General features: G+C 48.3%; 7 protein-coding genes across 7 annotated transcripts in view; 5 read left to right on the forward strand and 2 right to left on the reverse strand.

The window, feature by feature from the left end:
* LOC112348620 (protein TIC 100-like) overlaps nt 1–3,485 on the forward strand; it is a 4,415-nt gene extending 930 nt beyond the window's left edge. The window contains exons 3-13 of the mRNA XM_024681467.1: nt 6–200; nt 259–330; nt 390–479; nt 530–709; nt 763–853; nt 909–971; nt 1,027–1,093; nt 1,146–1,249; nt 1,318–1,444; nt 1,500–3,124; nt 3,179–3,485. Of these exons, the coding sequence (XP_024537235.1) occupies nt 6–200; nt 259–330; nt 390–479; nt 530–709; nt 763–853; nt 909–971; nt 1,027–1,093; nt 1,146–1,249; nt 1,318–1,444; nt 1,500–2,716 (2,206 nt within the window). The 3' untranslated portion in view covers nt 2,717–3,124; nt 3,179–3,485. The remainder of the gene's footprint in view (nt 1–5; nt 201–258; nt 331–389; nt 480–529; nt 710–762; nt 854–908; nt 972–1,026; nt 1,094–1,145; nt 1,250–1,317; nt 1,445–1,499; nt 3,125–3,178) is intronic.
* Nucleotides 2,846–4,402, forward strand: LOC9649199 (guard cell S-type anion channel SLAC1). The gene is made up of 3 exons (XM_024681468.1): nt 2,846–3,124; nt 3,215–3,952; nt 4,076–4,402. Exons 1-3 carry the CDS (start codon nt 2,846–2,848, stop codon nt 4,400–4,402), a joined length of 1,344 nt encoding a protein of 447 aa, XP_024537236.1.
* LOC9649200 (cold-regulated 413 inner membrane protein 1, chloroplastic) lies at nt 4,401–5,620 on the forward strand. Its single transcript, XM_024681476.1, has 6 exons — nt 4,401–4,636; nt 4,760–4,876; nt 4,930–5,025; nt 5,091–5,155; nt 5,217–5,286; nt 5,352–5,620. Exons 1-6 carry the CDS (start codon nt 4,494–4,496, stop codon nt 5,524–5,526), a joined length of 666 nt encoding a protein of 221 aa, XP_024537244.1. The 5' UTR covers nt 4,401–4,493; the 3' UTR covers nt 5,527–5,620.
* Nucleotides 5,621–5,639: 19 nt separating this feature from the next.
* Nucleotides 5,640–6,481, forward strand: LOC9649327. Its single transcript, XM_002976544.2, has 3 exons — nt 5,640–5,922; nt 5,981–6,154; nt 6,218–6,481. The coding sequence occupies exons 1-3, from the start codon at nt 5,683–5,685 to the stop codon at nt 6,386–6,388; spliced, it is 585 nt and encodes a 194-aa protein (XP_002976590.2). The 5' UTR covers nt 5,640–5,682; the 3' UTR covers nt 6,389–6,481.
* Nucleotides 6,482–6,572: 91 nt separating this feature from the next.
* Nucleotides 6,573–8,213, forward strand: LOC9649328 (ras-related protein RABA5c). The gene is made up of 2 exons (XM_002976545.2): nt 6,573–7,228; nt 7,793–8,213. The coding sequence occupies exons 1-2, from the start codon at nt 6,892–6,894 to the stop codon at nt 8,119–8,121; spliced, it is 666 nt and encodes a 221-aa protein (XP_002976591.1). The 5' UTR covers nt 6,573–6,891; the 3' UTR covers nt 8,122–8,213.
* Nucleotides 8,214–11,977: 3,764 nt separating this feature from the next.
* LOC9649571 lies at nt 11,978–12,933 on the reverse strand. Its single transcript, XM_024681550.1, has 2 exons — nt 12,672–12,933; nt 11,978–12,611 (listed from the first exon to the last, which is right to left on the reverse strand). Exons 1-2 carry the CDS (start codon nt 12,904–12,906, stop codon nt 12,067–12,069), a joined length of 780 nt encoding a protein of 259 aa, XP_024537318.1. The 5' UTR covers nt 12,907–12,933; the 3' UTR covers nt 11,978–12,066.
* A 5,687-nt stretch (nt 12,934–18,620) lies between these two features.
* On the reverse strand, nt 18,621–19,602 carry LOC9649330. The gene is made up of 4 exons (XM_024681606.1): nt 19,394–19,602; nt 19,055–19,330; nt 18,884–18,994; nt 18,621–18,830 (listed from the first exon to the last, which is right to left on the reverse strand). Exons 2-4 carry the CDS (start codon nt 19,289–19,291, stop codon nt 18,771–18,773), a joined length of 408 nt encoding a protein of 135 aa, XP_024537374.1. The 5' UTR covers nt 19,292–19,330; nt 19,394–19,602; the 3' UTR covers nt 18,621–18,770.
* Between the last annotated feature and the right edge of the window lie 1,252 nt (nt 19,603–20,854).

Raw genomic sequence — 20,854 nt, forward strand, 5'->3', positions numbered from 1 at the left:
TGAGCACAGGAAGAAGCTAAAACGCCGCTGACCGAGGATGGATATCCAGCACGGCCATACTACGTGCCTTATCGCCTGCCTTATCCTTCCATACCAAAGATCCATGCCGAGGTTGAGAATGCGTTTGATGTGGTGGAAGAGCTGGAAAAGATCGAGGAGTTCTTACGTGTGGGGGAGTTATATCTTCCTGATGGATCGAGGTTTGTTCTTTTTCCTTTTCTATTTATTTTTTATACCTCTTTCTGTCGATTTTCTCAGCTACGAAGGAACCATTTGGGACGACCTTGCTCATGGAAAGGGAGTCTACACATCCATGTTTGAGGACGTACAGTTAAGCCATTTCATCTGACATTTCTGTGCATATGAGATTGACAAGTTTGGATGCGCAGATATGAAGGTATGTGGCGGCGAAACATGATGGAAGGACACGGGGTGCTTCATGTTCATATTCCAGTATATCAGCCGCCGCCGGACTCCAAGTAAGTCTGTGACTTGTGTCGTGACGTTGTTACTCCGTTCTGTTTTGCAGGCTCGAGAAAGAAATGAGAGATCAAGGCTGGATTATCAAAGCTGACTACATGCCTCCGGAAGAACGTGAATGGCTAAAGAAGGACATTGAAGATACACTGGAGAAGCCGAACGTAACCATGAAAGAGTCCGAGTTGTATGAAAACGATCCATACTGGATTGAGCTGTATGGAGAATTGCCGTAAGTTACTTTTCTTGTTTTATTTCATTTTACTGGTATTGCGAAACTTGCAGAGAAAAGGGTCGATATAAATATTCTGGACAGTGGAAGCATAATCGTATGCACGGATGTGGCGTGCTTGATGTGAACACGCGCCTGATTTACGTAAGAGTTCTTTCTTACACCAACAGATGTGTCAAACTTGGCTTATATTGTTCAGGGAAAGTTCTATTTTGGAGAGCTCTTAGGAGATCCCGGCGAATGTACTTTGGAGGCTTGCGCTGTGAGTACTATGCTACAGACATTCGCATTATTAATTTTACTTGATCGTCGTGTAGATCCACTCTGGTTTAGCCCAAGTGGCTGCAGCCAAAGCGAAGATGTTCACTAAAAAACCGGATGGAAGTACGTACATTTTTAACTATACGGTGGAAGCTCAAGCATAAAAAACTTGCAGTGGTGCGGGAGATGGACGGTCCTTTCAATGATCCTCAGCATCCTTACTTTTACGAAGATGAAGATGTTTGGATGGCTCCAGGCTGGGTCAATGCCTATTACGAGGTCGGCCTCAGCTTCATTTTGAAGTTTTAAATTTGTAATGTATGTCTTCTCTTTTCTGTGAGATGCAGGTTCCCGATCCATGGAAGATTTACGTTGAGGAGGTGGATAAAGAACAGCAAATGTGGCTTAACTCGTTCATCAAATCACCGCTAAGAATACCAATGCCTGCCGAGCTGGAATACATGTGGGAAAATGGTACATTTGCTGATTCTACACTTGGGTTGCTCTGAAGTGATGAATATTGTTACAGGTGACGAGTTTATAGTGTTAACCAACGAGCCTTCCTCTTACGGATGGCTTGACGAGGAGAACGTGCTGAAGTCTCATCCAAATTTCGAGGGAGAAATCCTCTATCATGTTCCGACCGGTCGACTGATCAACTGGATCTACGATAAAGATGGAAACATAAAGTTCTTCTGGCAGCCATACAAAGAAGACGGATCTATAAAGCCGGAGGAAGCTGTGTTTCTACCTGATGGTTGGGACGAGTTTTTCTCGGACGAGCCAATGGAGGATCCAGATGGACTGAAGGATCCACAAGATCTGACGCGAGAGGAGAGGCTGAAAAAGTACAAGGAAGAAGACGAGCAGATGGAACGGGAATGGCAAAAGGAGAAAGAAGAAATGGAGCGGAGGTGGCGTGAGGAGGACGAGGAACGGAAAGAGGAAATGAAGCTGAGAGCTGAAATTGAAGATGAGGCAATTGAAGAGGAGCTGCGACAGCTGGACGAGATTGAACAGGCGATGGACGAAGCAGACAGATTGCGCAAAGAAGCTAAAAAGAAGGGACCCGAGAAGATGGAAAAGCCGGAACAGCCAACGGAGAAAACTGTGGTAGAGGAAGATGAGGAGGAAGAAGAAGAGCCTTCAACTCTTGACAAAGCGGTGGAACAGGATGAGGTTGAGCCTGAAGAGGACACCAAGAGAAGTTTTGGAAAAACAGCTGACGACGAAGACGAACCTCGAAGCTTCGGTAAAGTGGATGAAGATGAAGATGGCGAAGAAGAGGGAGAAGAGGATAAGAAACCTCGCGGTTTTGGTAAGGTGGCGATGCTAGAAGAGGACAGCAACAGGCCGGACGAGAAAATCTCGGATAGAACCTCAAAGTCAGCGTTTCCTACGGCATTTGCGGCGATCACAATATCACCATGGCTCCGAGCTTTTACTTTCCCGATGCTCAGGAGGCATCAACAGCAGAAACAAGCCTCAGGTGGTGGAGAGAAGACGAAGAACTTCCCAAGCCAGCCTTCTTCGGACCTGTCTTTTCCAGAGCGCATGGAACCCGTGAAGATACCTTGTGCCACGAAAAAGTCCTTCGTCACGCTTAGAACGACGAGGAGTTGCAATAGCTCAGTAGTTCTTCTCGAGAGGCGGAAGAACACGACTCTGCAAAACCAACGCTCGAGAAAGAGTTACTCGTGGAAGATCTCCGAGCAGGACGTTTTCTCGATCGCGATTCCAGTCTAGTGGCAGTGGAAGAAATGGAAACAGGAAACAGGAGATGAACAGGAATACAGGAGCAGGCAAACCATTGGAGGGGTCAGCCACGTCGACTAACTGTCCGTTTTCACATGAATGCGGGCGATTCTTAGGGTCATGGGGAGGAGTGATCCTCTGGACGAGCCGCCAGAAAAGCAACCCGAGGCCGGTTCCAGTCAAGTTGATCGAGTTTCACAGTCGCCGCCGCAATCGCCACCCACGTCGACGAGCTACAACTTGTTCAAGACAAGGTCGTCCAAGAGCCTAGAGAAGCAAATCCCGTGGCTCTCCAAGCAGAACGGCGATGCGCCTCCACCAAAGTTTGAGACCGACGAGGAGCTCCCGGCGGGGAGGTTCTTCGATGCGTTGCAGGGCCCCGAGCTCGAAGTTCTCAAGGTAAGCTTTTTCCGCGAGCTCGATGATCCAGAGAGGTAACCTTGTCCACTCCAGGATTCCGAGGATTTGCTGTTGCCACTGGATCAAAAGTGGCCTTTTCTACTTCGCGTACCAGCCAATGTATTCGGAGTAAGCATCGGACTCTCAGCGCAGTCTCTTCTCTGGGCCGAGATCCACGACGCATCATCGCTGAGCTACTTGAAACACGTCCCCAACGGAGTGCTTTTCGCGCTGTGGTCGATCGGGGTGTTCGTCCACACCGTCATCTTCTCGGCCTACGCATTGAAGTGCGTCTTCTACTTCGAAGCCGTGCGCCGGGAGTTTCATCATCCAGTGAGAGTCAACTATTTCTTCGCTCCCTGGGTGGCGGCCATGCTGCTGGCGCTGAGTACCCCGAAGGACATCGCCAAGCGGCTCCATCCGTGGCTGCTCGGCGTCTTCATGGGGCCGGTGTTTGCTCTCGAGGTGAAGATCTACGGGCAGTGGCTGTTTGGAGGCGAGAGAAGGCTGTCCAAAGTCGCAAACCCGACCACTCACCTGGCGCTCACGGGCAACTTCGTCGGATCGTTGCTCTCTCACGTCGTTGGGTGGAAGGAGTTTGCGACCTTCCTCTTCGCGGTCGGCTTGGCACACTACGTGGTTCTCTTCGTCACGCTCTACCAGAGGCTGCCGACCAACGAGACGCTCCCGAAGGAGCTCCACCCGGTGTTCTTCCTCTTCATCGCTGCTCCAAGCATCGCTAGCGAGGCCTGGGAGATGCTCGCTGGAAGTTTTGACTACCCGGCCAGGCTCATACACTTCGTGGGACTCTTTCTCTTCATCTCACTGGTAAGCTTGCTTTATTTTTTTTTCTAGCTAGAATTTCTTTTCTCCAGCCGGAAACTAATCGTATCGTTTTTCGCTTTTCATCTTCGAGCAGATTGTCCGGTTGAATTTTTTTCGCGGCTTCAGGTACTCGTCAAAATCGATTTTTTCTTTCTCCTCGCATCTAACTTGGCTTCCAGGTTCTCGATCGCGTGGTGGGCTTACACATTCCCAGTGGCAGCAATGGCGATGACCGCGAATCGCTACGGCCTGGTAGTCTCCTCGTGGCTCACCGATGCAATGACAAGCTTCTTCATCTTTTTGTCCGTGGCGATCGTCGCTTGCGTGCTCGTCCTCTCGATCCTCCACGCCGTGCTGTGGGGGACGCTCCTCCCCAACGATATGGCGATCGCCATCACCACGCACAAGAAGAAAAAATCGCACTCGCAGCGCGTCGTCAAGCACCAGGTCTGAGCGAAACGCGAGAGGAAGAAGAAGATGAATTTTTGAGAGAAATTTTAAAAACTTTAGGCTCGCATTTTCAAGCTAGGCTAGGGTTTTGAGAATGGCGATGGCGATGCCACTGGCGCTTGCGTCGATGGCGATCCCGAGTGGATCGCTGCGGATGGATCTTGTCTGCCATCGCCAGCAGCTGGGATCGCCGGCGCCGCGCGGGCGATCGTTATTTTCCTCCTCGTCGACCATCGGGTAAGTCCGACGCGTCCCTCGCTTGGATTGGCTCTTGGATCGGTTACATTTTTCCCCCTTGACAGTTGGAGAACGTTCCCGATTTGAACAGTCGTTCTCTCTGTTTTTTTTTTGTCTCGCCAGGAAGAAAATTCCACTGGCATTTTCATCGAGAATGATGAAGAGGGGATGTCAAACTGGAGCTTTCTCTGTGCAGTGCTCGGGCGAGACGCTGCGATGGGTCTCGACAGTGTCTGCTGTGTAAGAATTCTCTTTGCGATGAAAGCTTTGGTCTTGATTTCTTTTTCTTCCAGGGCTCTTCTCCTTGTTAAGAACACTGGAGTTCGAAAATCGCTGCTCGTTCCACTCTTGGCATTGCAAATGCCTCAAAATGTTATCAACTGGATGAAGTAAGTTTCCGCTTTCACTGGTTTTTTCTTCTGCCTGTGTGTTGATATTGATCTTGGTCTTGCAGGGGTGAATATGGATTGTGGTCAGCATTTCTAGCGCTTACTGTCCGGCTTTTCTACACCATACCAGGTTCGTTGATAGCCTCGAGTTTTTCTTCTCTCGTTGGTGTAACCATGGTAGTATTTAACAGGAGAGCTTGAGCTTCCTTTGGTTCTTCTCTTGCTCGTCATTACAGCTCCATACCAAGTGATGCAGCAAAGGTATAGTTTCTCACTCTTTCTTTCAAGAAAGTGATGCCAAACTTTGTTTGCTCCGTGTATGATAGAGGGACTCAAGCGGGACTGATCATATGGGCCACACTATCATCCTACTTGGGATTCCAACACATCTCTCGAGCTGGAGGGATCGGCCGTGCGTTCCACCAGCGAGTCCTCGTCCCGACCGTGGCCTCCATCTTTTTGGTGGCCGTTCCGGTCGTGCTTCTCTACCAGGGCCTCTGAAAGCAACGCGTGTAGTACGTATGTGTGTATTCGTTACTGTACAGCTTCGTTTTGTATCATTGACTAACAATAACGAGTTTGTGTTTAAGAGAAAGATCACTGTTAAGGGAGCTGGGGCGGTGGGATACTTGTTAGAAGAGAACTTTAGTCCAGGGAATGGCGGTGGTGGCCATGGCTTGTTCGCAAGCTCTAAGTTTTGGGTCGACAATTCGGCCGCAGAGAAGAACGGGGGCAGGCCTTTGTGTGTCCAAAACGAGAAGGCCAAGAAGGATATGCAGCGCTGTGATGAACAAGGAGAAGGAAACGAAGCAGTCGGTGGAAACAGATGCTGTGAACAAAGACGACGGTGTCGAAGAAGTGACGAGGAAATTTGGATTGGAAGCTGGTCTGTGGAAGGTAACTCTCGACTTCGCTCTCCCTTTTTCCTTTCTCACAGAAAAATCTCGTCTTGCAGATTTTTTCTTCCAAGAAGAACGAGAGCGGCGAGAAGAAAGTCCAAGCCAAAGAGCTACTCGCTAGATACGGTGGCGCGTATCTAGTCACTTCCATCTCTCTCTCGGCGGTCTCGTTCGCGCTGTGCTACCTTCTCATCAACGCTGGAGTGGACGTTCCATCGCTGCTTGCAAAGGTAAGCGAGCAATCGAATTCTTTGTGTGCTTCACTCACGAAGTTCCATCGCGAATCCAACCAGGTGGGAATCCAGAGCAACGAAACTGGCGAGAAAGTTGGAACTTTGGCGCTCGCGTACGCCGCACACAAAGCTGCTTCGCCAATTCGATTCCCCCCAACAGTGGCATTGACGCCAATCGTCGCGAGCTGGTTTGGAAAGAAGAACGAACAGGAGGGAGGAGGAAAGAGCTGAGAGATATTCCGTCGGCTACTTAGGATATTCTGCCAGGCCACTAGCAAAGCACATTCCGTTAATGGATTTTAGGGCGCGAGGAATCTTCCCCTACTTTAAAGTGTGGCCGTCGATGAGCGTGGCACAAGCAACGGTGGCGATGGGGCCACACGCATCCAGCGTGTCCACGACGTGACGTCTCCGCAAGGGAGGGATCGGTGGATCAACTCGATCCATTTTTTTTGTAGAGAGTGATGAGCGGTCGTAGGGTTTGCAGTTAGCTCAGGCGCTGTTCTCGCGTCATTGATGTGATTTCTCTGCCGCAGTCGTACAGATTCTCTTTCCATGCGATCATCGTCGCCATAGGTTTGATCCGAGCAGCCGCGGCGCTAGATCGCGCTCGAAATCCGGTTTCCTGGTACTGCATTGCCAAGATTTCGCAGATTTCTCCCACAAGGAAGCGAAATTTCGGGGGATTCTTGGCCGCCTAGCTAGCTAGGGTCGAAAGAAAGCGCGATCGATCGATGGGGTACCAGGAGGAGGAGGCCGGCGAGGATTACATCTTCAAGGTAGTGCTCATCGGCGATTCGGCGGTGGGCAAGTCGAATTTGCTGACGAGGTATGCGCGCAACGAGTTCAATCACAACTCCAAGGCCACGATTGGGGTGGAATTCCAGACGCAGAGCATGAGGATCAATGGCAAGGAGGTCAAGGCGCAGGTATGGGACACGGCTGGGCAGGAGAGGTTCCGGGCTGTGACATCGGCCTATTACAGGGGCGCGCTTGGAGCCCTCGTTGTCTACGATATCACCAGGAAGCAAACCTTTGAGAACATCTCCAAATGGCTCGATGAGCTGCGAAGTAAGTTCTACTCTACTCTCCTCGGAACTCTTTGTGCTTTGCCTTCATTTTTCTTGCTTGCATTGTCCTAGACTTGGTTTGCATCGCTTTGCACTGGGATTTCTTCTTTCCATTGTCATGTTTACATTGTTCTTGACTTCGTGGCAGATTCACAGCCTAGATGGTGATAGAACTCATTCTTTTCTTCTTCGCGACGTTGTTTTGTATCTATCGATGCACAGTCTAGTTGATATTGATTTGCTACTTGAAATTCTAGAGGCCTCTCTGTTTGCATTAGTAGCCTGGTTTGCATCGCTTTGTTTTTTTTTTTCTCTCTTTGTCGATTTTGTTCACGTCGTCATGTTTACATTGTTCTTGATGCACGGCCTAGATGGTGGTAGAAATCATTCTTTTCTTGGTGTTCTTCGCGACGTGGTTTGCTGCCTTTTCATCAATGCACAGTCTAGTTAACACTCCCTTGATGCGTGAAATCCACTTTGGCTTAGAGGCCTCTCTGTTTCCACTAGTGCTTGAGCTTGATTGCCTTGGGCTTTTGATTGCTCTAACTCAGCTTCGCCTTCATAGCTTACGGAGGATCGAGCGTGGTGACAATGCTGGTAGGCAACAAGTGCGATCTCACAGACATCCGCGAGGTATCAGTCGAGGAGGGCAAGGAGCTGGCCGAGTCGGAGAACCTCTTCTTCATGGAGACGTCGGCGCTGGCGTCCACAAACGTGAAGACGGCGTTCCAGAACGTTGTCCGCGAGATCTTCGACGCCAAGAGCCGGAGGATCGTCCCGGACGACTACGACAAAGACGACCGCGTCCCTCGCGGCCAGAAGCTCGGATTGAACGGGGCCGGCGATGGAAAATCACCCCAGGACGATGCAACTCGGCGATTTTCGTGCTGCTAAGTTCCATCCCTCCATAGCCAAGCGCTAACGATTTCTCGTTAAGGATTTGTGTAGAAATAATTAATTAACATTCTGGACCGTTGAGGTGCGGAGATGCGATCTGGGCCGTTGGTTGCGTGTGAAAATGCGGCTGGGTCTAGGGTTTTGAGAGAGCTATGGTAGAATGGTTTGTGCACAATTAAGCCGGTGTGGCGAGAGCTGTGATTTTCACACGGTTGTGGGCACATAGAGTGACAAAGATTCCAAGGAGGTGCTGTCTGCCGGCTTTACTTGGCTCACGGGCCGTGATAAGTGCGGCCTGGTCTCCTCTACATAGACACAACTAGATCAAAAAGCTTCCTACTAGATTTGGATTCAAAGGAAACATCGCTTTACTAGCAGCATGGTATCAATCGAAAACCTGGAGAGGGGAATCTAAGCGGAGAGAGTTTTCTTTTCTGCACTGGGTTTCGATTTGCAGAATGGGGAGTTTGCGTCCAAGTTGTCCATGGTCACGCCGTAATGCTTGTCCACGTTGTAGCAGCGGTAAAACTTCGCTCGCGCCTCCTCCGGGGACACCGACGCCGCCGACGCCGCCGCCCCAAATGCAGCACTGGGCGCGCTTGCTGGAGCTCCTCCTCCGCCAAAAATCGTCGCCGCCGTCCCAAGTGCAGCACTGGGCGTCGACGACGCCGCCCTCGCTGGAAACGAGCCTCCGGAGGACGTGTTCTTTGCTGGAGCTTGGGTCGATACCTGCTCGAAAGGACACGATGGTGTGAAGAAGGCCCCGGACGGCGCTTGAGCTCCGCCAAAACACGGACTGAATGTGTGCTCGAAAGCATGCGATGGTGCTGCTGGTGCGAAGGGCGATTGTGCTGGTGCGAAGGGTGATGCTGGTGCTGCTGGTACGAAGAAGGGCGATTGTGGCGGTGGTGTTGGTGCTGGTGCGAAGAATATTGGTGCTGGCGCGAAGGGCGATTGTGCTAGTGCGAAGGGCGATTGTGACGGTGCTGCTGCTGCTGCTGCGAAGGGCGATGGAGAGGCCGGCGACGTTTTCGTTTTCTTGCTCTTGAGATGCTCCGCCACCATTTCAAGCACATCTTCCGGATAGGAGCCGCTGCTCGTCCCCAGCACCAGCGCCAGGAGCTCGCCGACGTCGACCTCCTCCTTCCGATCCATCATCAGCCCCTTGATCTCGCCCAGGAGCCTGTGATCCTCCACGCCCAAGTGGAGCTTCACTGTCGACTTGAGCATCTGGAAGCCGCTGGTGTCCATGGCCACGTAGAAATCGATCCGGCCCTGGCAGCCCGGGAAGACGGTGTCCGGCTTGGCTTCGTCCGACACGAACACGAAGATCCTCTCGTCCGGAGCCCACAGTCCATCGCTCACGTCCAAAACATCCGCCATCTTCACCTTGATGACCGACTGGTTATCGATCCCATGCACACAGATCACTGCCCTCCTCCCAGTTTTCATCAAGATCTCCTTGAGTTGCGCCTTGGTCGCCACCAACCCAGTGTCGAGATCATAAACATCGTAGCCGAGCTTGTTGGCTATGGCGGCAACGAGCTGCTCTTTCCCACTCGCCTGGCGGCCATGGACGAGGTAGCTCCTCTTCCACGCCTTCCCAATCCTCTTGTAGTAGTCCTGAGCTCCCACAAACGCCTCCAGATCCTTGACCAGCTCCTCCTTGAGCTCAGCATCCATGGAGCTATCCAGCGTCTCCAAGCTCGCGGGATGATCGAATTCGCAGCTCGCCCAGCTCATCTCGTGCATACCAGGTGGCCTCACGGTGAAAAGGCGGCGGCGCTTGGAGGCGGCGGTGATGTGAGAAAAGTAGGCCTGGATCACGTCGTTGGAGCAGTGCGGCGGGAACGCCGCCATGACATAGGGCGATTCATCAGTGGCCACGCCCGCGCTCCACTCGAAATCCAGGCCCTGGAACTTGTCACGCACGGGAAAGCCCGGCTGGAGCCCCAAGATGAGGGGCGTGTTGTCGTCGATCAAGCTCGCCCTGAAGAGCGCCGGCTGCTCCGGATTGACTGCGAGAGAGGAGAGGTAGCTGTTGACGTAATTATAGAGCGCGCCGCCATCGTTCTCGTACACCACCACGGACCTATTAATCGCCATACTTCTCAAGAACCCTAAACTTCAAACTATACGTGGCATATCCGCGTGGCAAACTGTGCCAGCACAGCCGCCACTTCCTCAGTGAACGCCACATCAGCCCGCCATCTGTGCCAAACTCTTTAATGCGCCTCTATCCATACAAAAGCCATATTCCTCTAAATTCTGGCAATCTCAACCTGAGAAACAAGGAATCTAGGCCTGGCAAGATAGAGAGGTACCAGCATCCCAGAGACTCAAAGGTATCTCCATGGACAGCTTTTATTCCACACTACTCTTGATGAGAAGGTCCTGGCCATCATCCGAGAATGCCATGTAGAGTGACCTGGGTCGGCTGGCGTGGAGTGGTAGCTTGGATATCACGCGCCTAATGGGTGACCTGATCGTGCTCAAGCTCAGCTTGGGAAGACCGGAGAAACAAGCATTTTGATGTCTACAAACTTGTGCATCAAATGCCTACTTCTGCAAAGCTGTTCGATACGGGTGAAATACTGGAGAAGCTTTGCGGAGCGCAAGAAGGGGAGCCTTGACTTTTAAGAATCAATGAAGCGCAAGGGCGCAGCTATTTAGTTTTGAGACCTAGAAAGGTGGATTATGGAAGAACTCACCTCGTGCAGCGAATTCTTGTTGTCATGGAGATGTTGTGTTATGCTGTGGAACAAATAAAAGATTAGTTCGACACTGTCCATGACTATAACAAAAATCACAATAGCTGTCCTCTTGCTCATCTGTCCGCAGACTTGGTTTGCATTGCTTTGTTTTGATTTTTTTTTAAAATAGGACAAAATTGCCACACTACTTGAAAACCAAAATCTGGTAGGTTCGTTATTTTACACATACACATATCTTGCCACATTTACAACACTACCATGACTGTCTTGAGCCTTTGTACTCCTCTACAAATGCACGCTCAAGAACGTCAAGTGGCAAGTGGCTATATAATCATTACCCGTTAACGTTCACAAGAATGAGATAGAGTTTGAGTCTCTCGATCATATCAACTATAGCATACCATAAATTTAACATTATAAACTATATAATCCATTGGTTCTATTTGTGGTTCTCTGTTCTCTCTTGGCTCTTTAAACAAATAGTGAATACAGCTGAAAGGCACACGATTTTTTTTTTAAATTACTATTATATGACAAATGCCAATAGAAAATTGTTTTCTATGCAAGAGTGCTTCGTACTTGAATCTCATGAACAAGGAACAACCTTTTGAATACTATTGTGAAATGTGTGCGAAGATAGACGTAAGCAAGCCTATGGGCATAAAAAATAAGTGAGGCAGAATTGGTGTTGTTTCTGTTATTAGCTTTGTAAAGCTTATTGTAAAGTGAGGCAAGTGCCTCTTTTTTTTTAACCAATTCTAAACATTGAATTTTAAAGTTGCAGATCATAAAAACTAACTGTCATGATACTTTTTACATAGCCTTGCAAAGTTTTAAGAAGATCAAATGATTTATTATGATCTTCTTTATTTTAGGGTTTTCGATATAAGTGGTGCATACTTGATGGAGACCTTTTGATGGTCAATGGGCCCAGTCAATGGAGACAAAACAAAGAACTCCTCAGCTTGTCTTTTGGTAACTTATTTCATTTTCCCAAAAAAGTCAAATTTTCAACCTTGTGGCGCTTTCTTACCTTAGCCATTTGCACGAACATAAGCTTGTGAAGAACAAGTTCAGAGTAAAAAAGGAAAATATCAAAAATCAAGTGATGACTACTCACAAAGAAGTGCTAAACGTAATTTAAAAGATTGCAAAAGCATGGAGCACAACTTTTCAGTGCCCTCTATGGGATCTTGTATTCATGAGCTCTCAGACACACACAAGCCAACTACAAACTGTTGGTGTTTCCACAAACTGTCCTAAGGCTCTTCAGGTTTTCTGGTAGAGTCTTCCCTGTGGCCTCTGCAAACTCCCTCAAAGCTTCAATGGCCCTCTCTTGTCGAATAGCAAGCCGCTGGTCCATATCCCTTTCCGTTAAACCATCACAACCAGGGTCTAGAATTTCTAGTGGTGACTGCAACATGTAGAAGTGAACCAGCATCGCATAGACAATAGCAGCGCTTGATCCCACAAGTGCAACGGCTGGAACTTGCCATCCGACTGGTGGAGCAACGATGGCAGCCCGAGTACAAGCCATGTAAGTCATATACCTCACGAAGCTAACCATTATGAACAGAGCCAAACTGCCGCCGTCGATCCAATCATCAGGCAAAGGTATTGTTGCGGGAGTGAAAAATCCACAAAATAATATCACCACCAGCGGAAACACCAGCCACTGATTCGTGATCATTGCAGAAAAAATACCGCTAATGCCCCCAACAAGAAAACCGTAAGTGATCATTTTCTTTCGACCATGGTGAGAGAGCATAATTCCTACATGGAGCTCTTGTTAGTCTCTAGAAAAAAAAAGGAAAAAAAAAAAAAGAAACTGACCTGTTGAGATCATGGACACGAAGAATCCTATGCATCCAAGCGCTACAGATACCTGACGGGATAGCTGAGGGGGCCAGTGTATGGTAAGCATATAACACCCATATCCAGTGAAGGCATTACAGAGGAAATTCATCAAGAACTGGCGCCACATAATCCAGTGGCGACCAAGATTCCAGGCCTTGTAGATATCGGCAAGATCATACTCACCATTCGGGCTCAACAATCCCTGCTCCATAGGGTAACCTAGCAATTCCTCTTTCCCTAAATATTAAAAGCATCCTTTTTCTCTAGCACCTTGACCGTTGGCTGGCAGCTTATCCGACGGTTGCCAGGGTGGTCTTTTAGAATATGCGAATGCATAAGCTTAGAATATGCTATGGTGGCCAGAACACAGTGTGGACGGGATCCTGTCGAAGACGACCCGAGCGTAATCAATCTCTCAGACAGCCCACTACTGACTTTGCAGACCCAATACCATCCTTCAGCTTGATTCTTTTGGTCTTCTCAAACTGCCTGGGAATTTGCATGCACAAGGATGGAGCATTGGTAGCCAAAATCCATATGAAAAGTAAGGCACCTGTTGATGAGACGATCGAGTTGATGCCATTCCGGTGCTCGGCAGTGGTTTCCAAAACGATCAACGAGTACAGATAGTGCCAAACGAAAACCTGAATTCCATCCAAGGAACGTACCTTTATAATCAGAGGCAGCAATTCGCCAGAGCTCTCTAGACATGAGCCGCTAGACCCCTTCAGAGGGAAGAATTTCCTTCTTGAGCAGCTCGAGGCTTTCCTCTCATCGCTCAGATTCTGATGAATCCATGGAGAGGGAGGCCACCACTGGGGGGGACAGAGACTGCTTCCAAATATGTCCTTTGAGCATGGTGTTACTCTGTAAACCCATGTACAAATCCATCCCTCCCCACGACTATAAAGAATGACCTCCAAGAGGTGTTACTCCGGCAGCAAAACCACTCGGTATTGTTGGAAGAGTTGGAATGAATTTCCCCGTGATCCAGGGAAATCACGACGCAGGGACGCTGCTAGGCTGCCAAACAGGGAAATAGCAAATTCAGTCAACCTCTGTATACTACAACAAGCCCCCAGAACAAGGAACGGGCTGGCCACTTACGTATACATGCATGCAGGGAGCTGCTTGGAAACAAAAGAAAGAAACAAATGCTTGCTAAAAGCTTCGAGAGAGCAAAGCTTAGGAAATAAAATTGCTTACACCTTGAATAGCTTTTTCCTTCGAGGATCCTGGACTGGAATGGTGACAATTACGATAGATTACCGTGTCGAAGTATTGAATTACCTGTGGAAGAGGGTTGCAATGGAAGTACCAAAGCTGTTTCCAAGGAACGGGCCAAGAGGTATCGCCTCTCACCTTTGTATATCTCTAGCTGTTGGATCGAAACTGTCAATAAGTTCGCAGGAATGAACCAATGTTGTAGCATACGTACCACTCCAGTCGTTCATCAAAACCATGCCATATCGACATGTAGCATGCAAACATAAGAAAAAAAAGAAAAGATTTGGGTTTGTGATCCATTACCTTTTTCTCCTCCCAGATCACGATCAGGCCTCCAGGTTGGATGTAAACCCCATGGCTCTTGTAAATCCCAGTGGTCATCTTTCCTCCTGTGTACCTGTGACAACATAAGACTGCTCGTAGTCCTTCCTGATCAGATCGCACACCATTCACCTCAAAATCTCCTTCGTCTTGCTCCTAGTCTTGAGATTTCCCTGGCCCGGATCGGAAATTTCGCAAGCCGGCAACAGCGACCCCAAATGCCTCGGGATAGCGCTCGCTCGCATTTGCTGTGCCCTGTCCGGTGCCTCTTTCTAGCTCCAAAGAGAGAAGTGCGCCGCCGCAGAGCCCCGGCATCGCGGCAAAACCATGTGTATGCCACATTGGCAAATAAATGTATGTTCCAAGGGGTTTGATGTGGCGCGCTGTGCACCAGCAGAGCTTGTTTCGAGAAGAATTTCACTTTGGGATGCTGTCAAGAGCAGCGGCTCCCAACGATCTGTTTTCCTCTACCTCCTGGACGACCTGGCCCCGTCGATCGCTTCGGCAAAGACAATGTTGGCCCATTCGCGACAAGAAAAATCGACCAAGTGTAAATATTTCGATAGCGGGTGCTGTGGAAGATTGATCAGGCTCCTTGCAGGTACGGGCGGCTGCCATGCATCTGGATCAAAGATGCCTGCGATCCAGGGCGATCTAGTCAGCTTGCCGCATTGCTGGAGCTGAGATCCAAGTTCCTGGTCTATGGATGGTTTTAGGCTTTTAGCAAGTGAGCGCAAAGGATCGCATCCGAAAAGATCCACTTGCGATGCGTGTGCCGCGAGAGATGAAAAGATCAGGTGAGTTACAGAATCGTTTCTTGGATCCACCTGACGGTTGTTTCGGCTGGTTTGTTTCAGTTTTTGGTGGCTACTCAACAATAAATTACAGGAAAAAAAAGCCAAGGCCAAATCTCATACTATCGAGTTCAAGAAGAGTGCTCCGTGTGTGACACTGGGCAGCAAGCCATGAGTGCTCGCGTGTGGGATTGTGGCAAGCCAAGGAGCTATTGTGTCCTCACCAGATGAGCAATGATTTCCAGTTGGTAGTTCTGTTGAGTCCTGTTTAAAATTTGGCAGCCGCGAGGCAAGAACTTTGAGGAGAATGAGTGTGTCAACTCAACCGCAGTTCCAGGATTTAAATTTAAACCAGTGTTCTCCAGCAGGAGTGGTCCAAGTCTTTCTCTGACCTTCTTACAGCTTTTGTGTGCATTGAAGAAACTAGTCTTGCCTGGGGCTCCACGAGGATATATCGAATTAGAATCCCCCGTCCTAGAATCTCATCCTTGCCACAGTTGTCAAGCTTGACCATCTTGAGGTGGTCATGATGCAATGCTGTTAGTCTCTGTGATGATTGTGACAGTGATTTGCTGGTGATCAGGGATCAATCATCTGGGCTTTGGCTTGTGCAGCTGACAATGCCATAGTAGTGTTGGCTTTGATCAAATATTGGCTGTCGCCAAATCATAACAAGCATTAAGAATGTCTAAAAACATACACAAAAACACCATTAATCTTAGAGTTTTCTCCACCCATGACAAGATAAAATCTTTGAGCTTTTCTTGGTAAAACAAGTGAAAAAGGTAAACCATAATAAATATCACAATAGACTAGAAATTACCTAGCAAATGCTAAGTGTTTTGACAAGGGCTTCTTTTCTCTCTCTGCACTCGTTTGCCAAGGTCACGATGTAATCTACAATTAGTTGCATGGCACGCAACTCTAGGGAGTTGAGAGATCATTTCTGGTTAGTGTGAGGGAAGCTTGTCAAATCCTCTTACTATCCCATACCTGAAAGAGAAAATATGTTGAAAACTTTTGCAAGGAAATCTACTATGTACATTTATGAAGCTGAAGTTCGATTGGACACTGTAAGCATTCCAGGTCTAACGTATAGCTTTAATAATGCCTCAATACCAGCCACCTTTAACAATCCCTATCATGCGGAAAAAAAGCTTGAAAATTTCAAGGAAATAAGAGCCTATGTTGGTGTGATGAAAACTGTCCATATAAACTCCATAAAACATGTAAAAATGAGTTATGGTGCTTCTCCTCACTTCGGTTGCTTCCACAATCCCAACCAACAATACGTGATAATTAGATCAGGGTGAAAAAGCACTCCTTGAGGAAAAAAAAATGTGGTAAGCACCTTGTAGTATTGTGGTACTAAGAATATGCTTTAAAACATACGTAGAATATCCAAGAAGATTTAACCTATAATATTTTTTAATCTAATTATTTGTGTTACTTAATACTGGAACGAACAAGTTTACTGTGCTCCAAATTCAAAAGCTCAAGTGTTGCCTGGAATCAGCGCCACAGCCAACGAATAAAGAAATGGAGGAAAGAATCCTTCGGACAAACCTGTTTCCATGACAATAAATCACCAAGACATCTTCCGATAGAGGACGAGGTTTGTCACTGTAGGAACTATTTTAAAGGGCGAACTTGCTTCTCGCATCTATGTCACCATAAGAGGGCATGAACCCGCTTTCTCCTCAAGGCCATTTGACAGACGCACTGGGAGCATGCACAGTTTTGCTCGCCCTAGAGAATTTAGAAAATATTTTAGACAACGTGGAGTTAATCTACAGAGCAGCTAACATCAGCATCATGTAAACACGAGACAAGCTTGGTCCAACCTCTTCATTAGCCTGCAAGTGTGATCTCCCTCAAACTTCCATGTCTCCCTGTCAGTCTTGCAAAGCAAAGTTATAACTTACACGTACTCCATGCACATAGGTGCCTGACCAAATACTTGAGAGCACATACATTTGATTGCTTAGCAAACCTTGAAGTGTTATATGGGATGGTTAGAACGGAAACCAAAGTTTGAAGAAATCCCAACCCAGCCGAATCCATGGTGAGCTCTGCCCAGTTCTGCTGCTGCTCTAGTTTTGAACATCGTTACTTTGATGCAGCACCAGTTTTCCATTTCCTCTTTGATCTGGGATGCTGTGAGGTGCATGAGAAGAAAACAAACTTAATATAAATATATTTACTAGTAAGCAGCTTTTCTTTGTTTGCCGCGTAAAGGGTTGATAGAACAAGGAAGGCGTGTTTGTTGACTGTACGAAATGTCGATTTGGTTTATTATATTAGGAAAAGGACAGGCCAAGAGCTCCCAATCTCGGAACGCCTGAGAGATTTGGTAAGTGCATGCTTTTCCTTTTAGATGTGATTCATGTTCCCTCGGTTTATTGCAGGCGAGGATGATGGAGAGCAATCTATGAATAAGTTTCTTCAGAAAATGATCACTTCTACTTACCAGGAGGACTTTCTCTGCAATAGCTTTAAAGGTCACTTGCTAGCTCTCCCCTGCAACGTGAGCCAGGAAAGGTTGGCAATAAATAGAATGGTTAAACTGCACCTTTGTGAGGATTAGAAGACAACTCTCTTCAATCTTCCTCGGAACGAAGCACAGAGTTGGTATAGCTTCACAAATGCCGATTCCAAGATACTTGCTGCTGTGTTTGAGCAAGGGTCACAAGCTCTTGCATTTCTTGTTCTGCGTGCTCCGGTGACTGCCTGGGAATTTGCATTCCAGTCCACACAATAAGGATGGAGCATTGGCATTTGAACCTAGCCAAAATCCATATGAAAAGTAAGGTAATTGATCAGACGATCGAGTTGATGCCATTCCGGTGCTCGGCAGCGGTTTCCAAACGATCAACCTGACTAGGGAACACTTTGAGCTCATCCCTACAGATCACAAAGTGTCAAGCAAAAACCTGAATTCCATCCAAGGAATGTACCTTCATAAGCAGAGGCGGCAATTCGGCCAGAGCTCATCGAGATCTCTAGACACGAGCTGCTAGACCCCTTCAAAGGGAAGGATTTCCTTCTTGAGCAGCTCGAGGCTTTCTTCTGACAAAGACTGCTTCCAACTGTGTCCTTTGAGCATGGTGTTACTCCGGCATCAAAGCCACTCGGTTTTGTGGGAAGAGTTGGAATGGATTTTCCCGTGATCCAGGGAAATCACGACGCAGAGATGCTGCTAGCCTGCCAAACACAGGGAAACAGCAAATCTAGTCAATCTCCAGAACAAAGAACGGGCTGGCCACTTACGTCAACATGCATGAACAGAGCTCCTTGGGAATGCCAACCTGGAAACAGAAGAAAGAAACAAATGCTTGTTAAAAGCTCTGAGAGAGTAAGGCTTGGAAAATACAGGACGTATCCCCCAGTGGCAGCGAGGCTGGACCGAATTCACATGCTGGCTGAGGCTGAGGTACAATCAGCAAAATAATTGTGTGGACGAGCTTGGACACTTTAGAGAATTACAACACGAGCAACAATAAGTGATCAACCCCTGACACCATAAACAAAGGCCCTGGCCATTAAATAGAAAACCCCGTCGAGATCTATCTCCATTTCTGCATAGATTTAGAGAATAGGAGAAAGTACTGTGTATCGAACAGATTTTATTGTCGTGCCGACTCTCTACTAAACGTAGAGATAAAAAAACAAAACTCAAGAGGGAAAAAGACTCTCCATCTCGTGTGGAGCCAAAAAAGAGTGGTGGAAGTACTCAGAACCATGAAAGGAGAGCAAGAAGCCCTCCAAAGCAAGCGGCGCCACTCGTAGCAATCTGCAATAAAAAATGTATTAGCTTAATGAAGAGAAATGCAAAGAAAACTTTACCATCATCGCGTAGTTCCCAGCCAGGAAAGAGAAGATTGCCCAGAACAGATTGCACACACAGGCCGCTAGAGCCACGAGGATGCTCGCAGGAGGCGCATCTGGATGAGGAAACTATGCAAAAGGAAAAATTAGAAAACTCTAAGAGCGCAAACGAATTCTGGAAGTACATACCAAGCGGATGAGGCAAGGTAATCCAGTGGCAGCAAGTGTGGTGGCAATGCCAATGCAGTCCAGAGTGAGAAGCAGTCGCAGACCCTTACGCCTGCTGGCCAGTGAAGTGCCTTCATCACTTCGTGCCGAAGCAGTGAACGCTTTTGGGTTTGGCATGGCTTGTCTACACGTACACAGTGTAGACAAGCTCCATGCCAAACCCAAAAGCGTTGACTGCTTCGACAAGGAACTTCTCATCGGCTCGCCCGTGTACCATCCATGTCAAGCAGTTTATGGCTGCTTATAAAACACAAAACAAAAAATCAAAGTCAATGTGTATACTGACGAAGGAAGCATCACCTGCGAGTCCGTAGAGCAGTGCATTGTTCACAGTAGGAGCCAGGGAGTCATGGGACAGAGAGCAGGGCCACGATTGGCTCACCAGACGACGCGACAGTAATGGCCGGCGGGGGGAGCAGCTGCATTGTCTCCACTGTCTCGCCTGCGTCGCCTCCTCCTCCACCATCGCTCGCCATCGATCCACGCACACTGCGAGAACCCTAAAACCAAGAAAGTGGGGTTTACTCTTTTTGTTTGGATCGGCACTCAGGAGTTTTACCTGTATAGCAGGTTGCGTTAGCGGCCCCACAGGGAAGTCGACGCAGGTCAAGCTCGATAGTCATCGTTGCCTGGCATGTAGCTCTTTCCTCTTTCTTTTGTTTTCCATGTTCATGATTCTCGAGAGGAAGCGTGATTCCGTTTTTTTTCCCGATGTTCATAGTTTCGATTACAGTCCCAAGAGAACTGAATTTTTGGAGGACCAGTTTTGTGGCGGCTCTAACGGCGGCCCTGACTTTTGGACCGCGGCAAGCCAGTGGCAAGCCAAGGAGCTGTTGGATCACCTGGAGAGTGTCCTCACCAGATGAGCGAGGTAAAAAGCAGTAGTTCTGTTGAGTCAGTAACTAGCTGTTTATGATTCGGCATGGCTGCCATCGTTGCTCCACCGGCTGGATGGCAAGTTCAAGCTGTTGCACTTGTGGGATCAAGCGCTGCTATTGTCTATGCGATGCGGTTTCATTTCTACATCACTGGAAATCCTAGGTGGTTGCGATGGTTTAAGAGGAATTATAGGACAAGAGATGGCCATTGAAGCTTTGAGGGAGGCCACAGGGAAGACTAGCAGAAAATTTGAAGAGCCTCAGCAAAATTGAGGACAGTTCGCTCAAACCCCTCTCTGCCGGGCTGCATTGCTCGCGGTAGCATCCACGATGTCCACGTCACTGTTGATATCCACCTCCATGTCGCCGACAACATCCTCTAGCATGCGGTCGAAGCTTGCGATACTAGACTTCTCACGAAAGATCCTAGAGAGTCAAAAGCTTCTTTAGCTTAGAGATTTCCCTGGAGGAAGAATCGACTATGAACTTACAGCTCTTAGATATTGGCGCCGTGCCTGAAATGCAGGAAGATCTCTACTCTAAAGAAGAGGTCGAGGAATATCTTAGCCCACGCCGTCGCCTCACACATCTCGATTGTGTGCAACCCCTGAATCTACAGCTGATCCATGGATGATCCTCAGCTTCAGGCCGAAAGATAGTGCAAGCATTGGCGATTGAAGCATGCTCTGTTGAGACAGCTGGAGAGAAACGTGCCTGTTTTTCAATACAATGGATTGGAATTCCCTCTCTCCATCTCGCAGCTCAGTCCGGCAAAGTTTAGGGTGCGTTTAAGACTCCCAGCCGGATCAGTCTTGCCGCAGCAAAGAAGTTAACAAGCGCCATGACATGGCTGCCCGCAACAGGAGAATCTGTCATACTATCG

Source organism: Selaginella moellendorffii, unplaced genomic scaffold (assembly GCF_000143415.4).
Source record: "Selaginella moellendorffii unplaced genomic scaffold, v1.0 SELMOscaffold_31, whole genome shotgun sequence".
Lineage (NCBI taxonomy): Eukaryota > Viridiplantae > Streptophyta > Lycopodiopsida > Selaginellales > Selaginellaceae > Selaginella > Selaginella moellendorffii.

Bases quoted from the DNA above. Each gene is read 5' to 3' on its own strand.
- LOC9649571 (XM_024681550.1), bottom strand. From the start codon at position 12,906: ATGGAGCAGGGATTGTTGAGCCCGAATGGTGAGTATGATCTTGCCGAT. The intron at 12,612-12,671 runs GTCAGTTTCTTT...AGCTCCATGTAG, and splicing joins CGTGTCCATGATCTCAACAG to GAATTATGCTCTCTCACCAT.
- LOC9649328 (XM_002976545.2), top strand. From the start codon at position 6,892: ATGGGGTACCAGGAGGAGGAGGCCGGCGAGGATTACATCTTCAAGGTA. The intron at 7,229-7,792 runs GTAAGTTCTACT...TCGCCTTCATAG, and splicing joins ATGGCTCGATGAGCTGCGAA to CTTACGGAGGATCGAGCGTG.
- LOC9649200 (XM_024681476.1), top strand. From the start codon at position 4,494: ATGGCGATGGCGATGCCACTGGCGCTTGCGTCGATGGCGATCCCGAGT. The intron at 4,637-4,759 runs GTAAGTCCGACG...TTGTCTCGCCAG, and splicing joins TCCTCCTCGTCGACCATCGG to GAAGAAAATTCCACTGGCAT. The intron at 5,156-5,216 runs GTTCGTTGATAG...AGTATTTAACAG, and splicing joins GCTTTTCTACACCATACCAG to GAGAGCTTGAGCTTCCTTTG.
- LOC9649327 (XM_002976544.2), top strand. From the start codon at position 5,683: ATGGCGGTGGTGGCCATGGCTTGTTCGCAAGCTCTAAGTTTTGGGTCG. The intron at 5,923-5,980 runs GTAACTCTCGAC...CTCGTCTTGCAG, and splicing joins TGGAAGCTGGTCTGTGGAAG to ATTTTTTCTTCCAAGAAGAA. The intron at 6,155-6,217 runs GTAAGCGAGCAA...GAATCCAACCAG, and splicing joins TTCCATCGCTGCTTGCAAAG to GTGGGAATCCAGAGCAACGA.
- LOC9649330 (XM_024681606.1), bottom strand. From the start codon at position 19,291: ATGAGAAGTTCCTTGTCGAAGCAGTCAACGCTTTTGGGTTTGGCATGG. The intron at 18,995-19,054 runs GTATGTACTTCC...CCTTTTGCATAG, and splicing joins TACCTTGCCTCATCCGCTTG to TTTCCTCATCCAGATGCGCC. The intron at 18,831-18,883 runs GTAAAGTTTTCT...TTTTTATTGCAG, and splicing joins CTGGGAACTACGCGATGATG to ATTGCTACGAGTGGCGCCGC.
- LOC9649199 (XM_024681468.1), top strand. From the start codon at position 2,846: ATGGGGAGGAGTGATCCTCTGGACGAGCCGCCAGAAAAGCAACCCGAG. The intron at 3,125-3,214 runs GTAAGCTTTTTC...CTGGATCAAAAG, and splicing joins CCGAGCTCGAAGTTCTCAAG to TGGCCTTTTCTACTTCGCGT. The intron at 3,953-4,075 runs GTAAGCTTGCTT...TCGCGGCTTCAG, and splicing joins TCTTTCTCTTCATCTCACTG to GTACTCGTCAAAATCGATTT.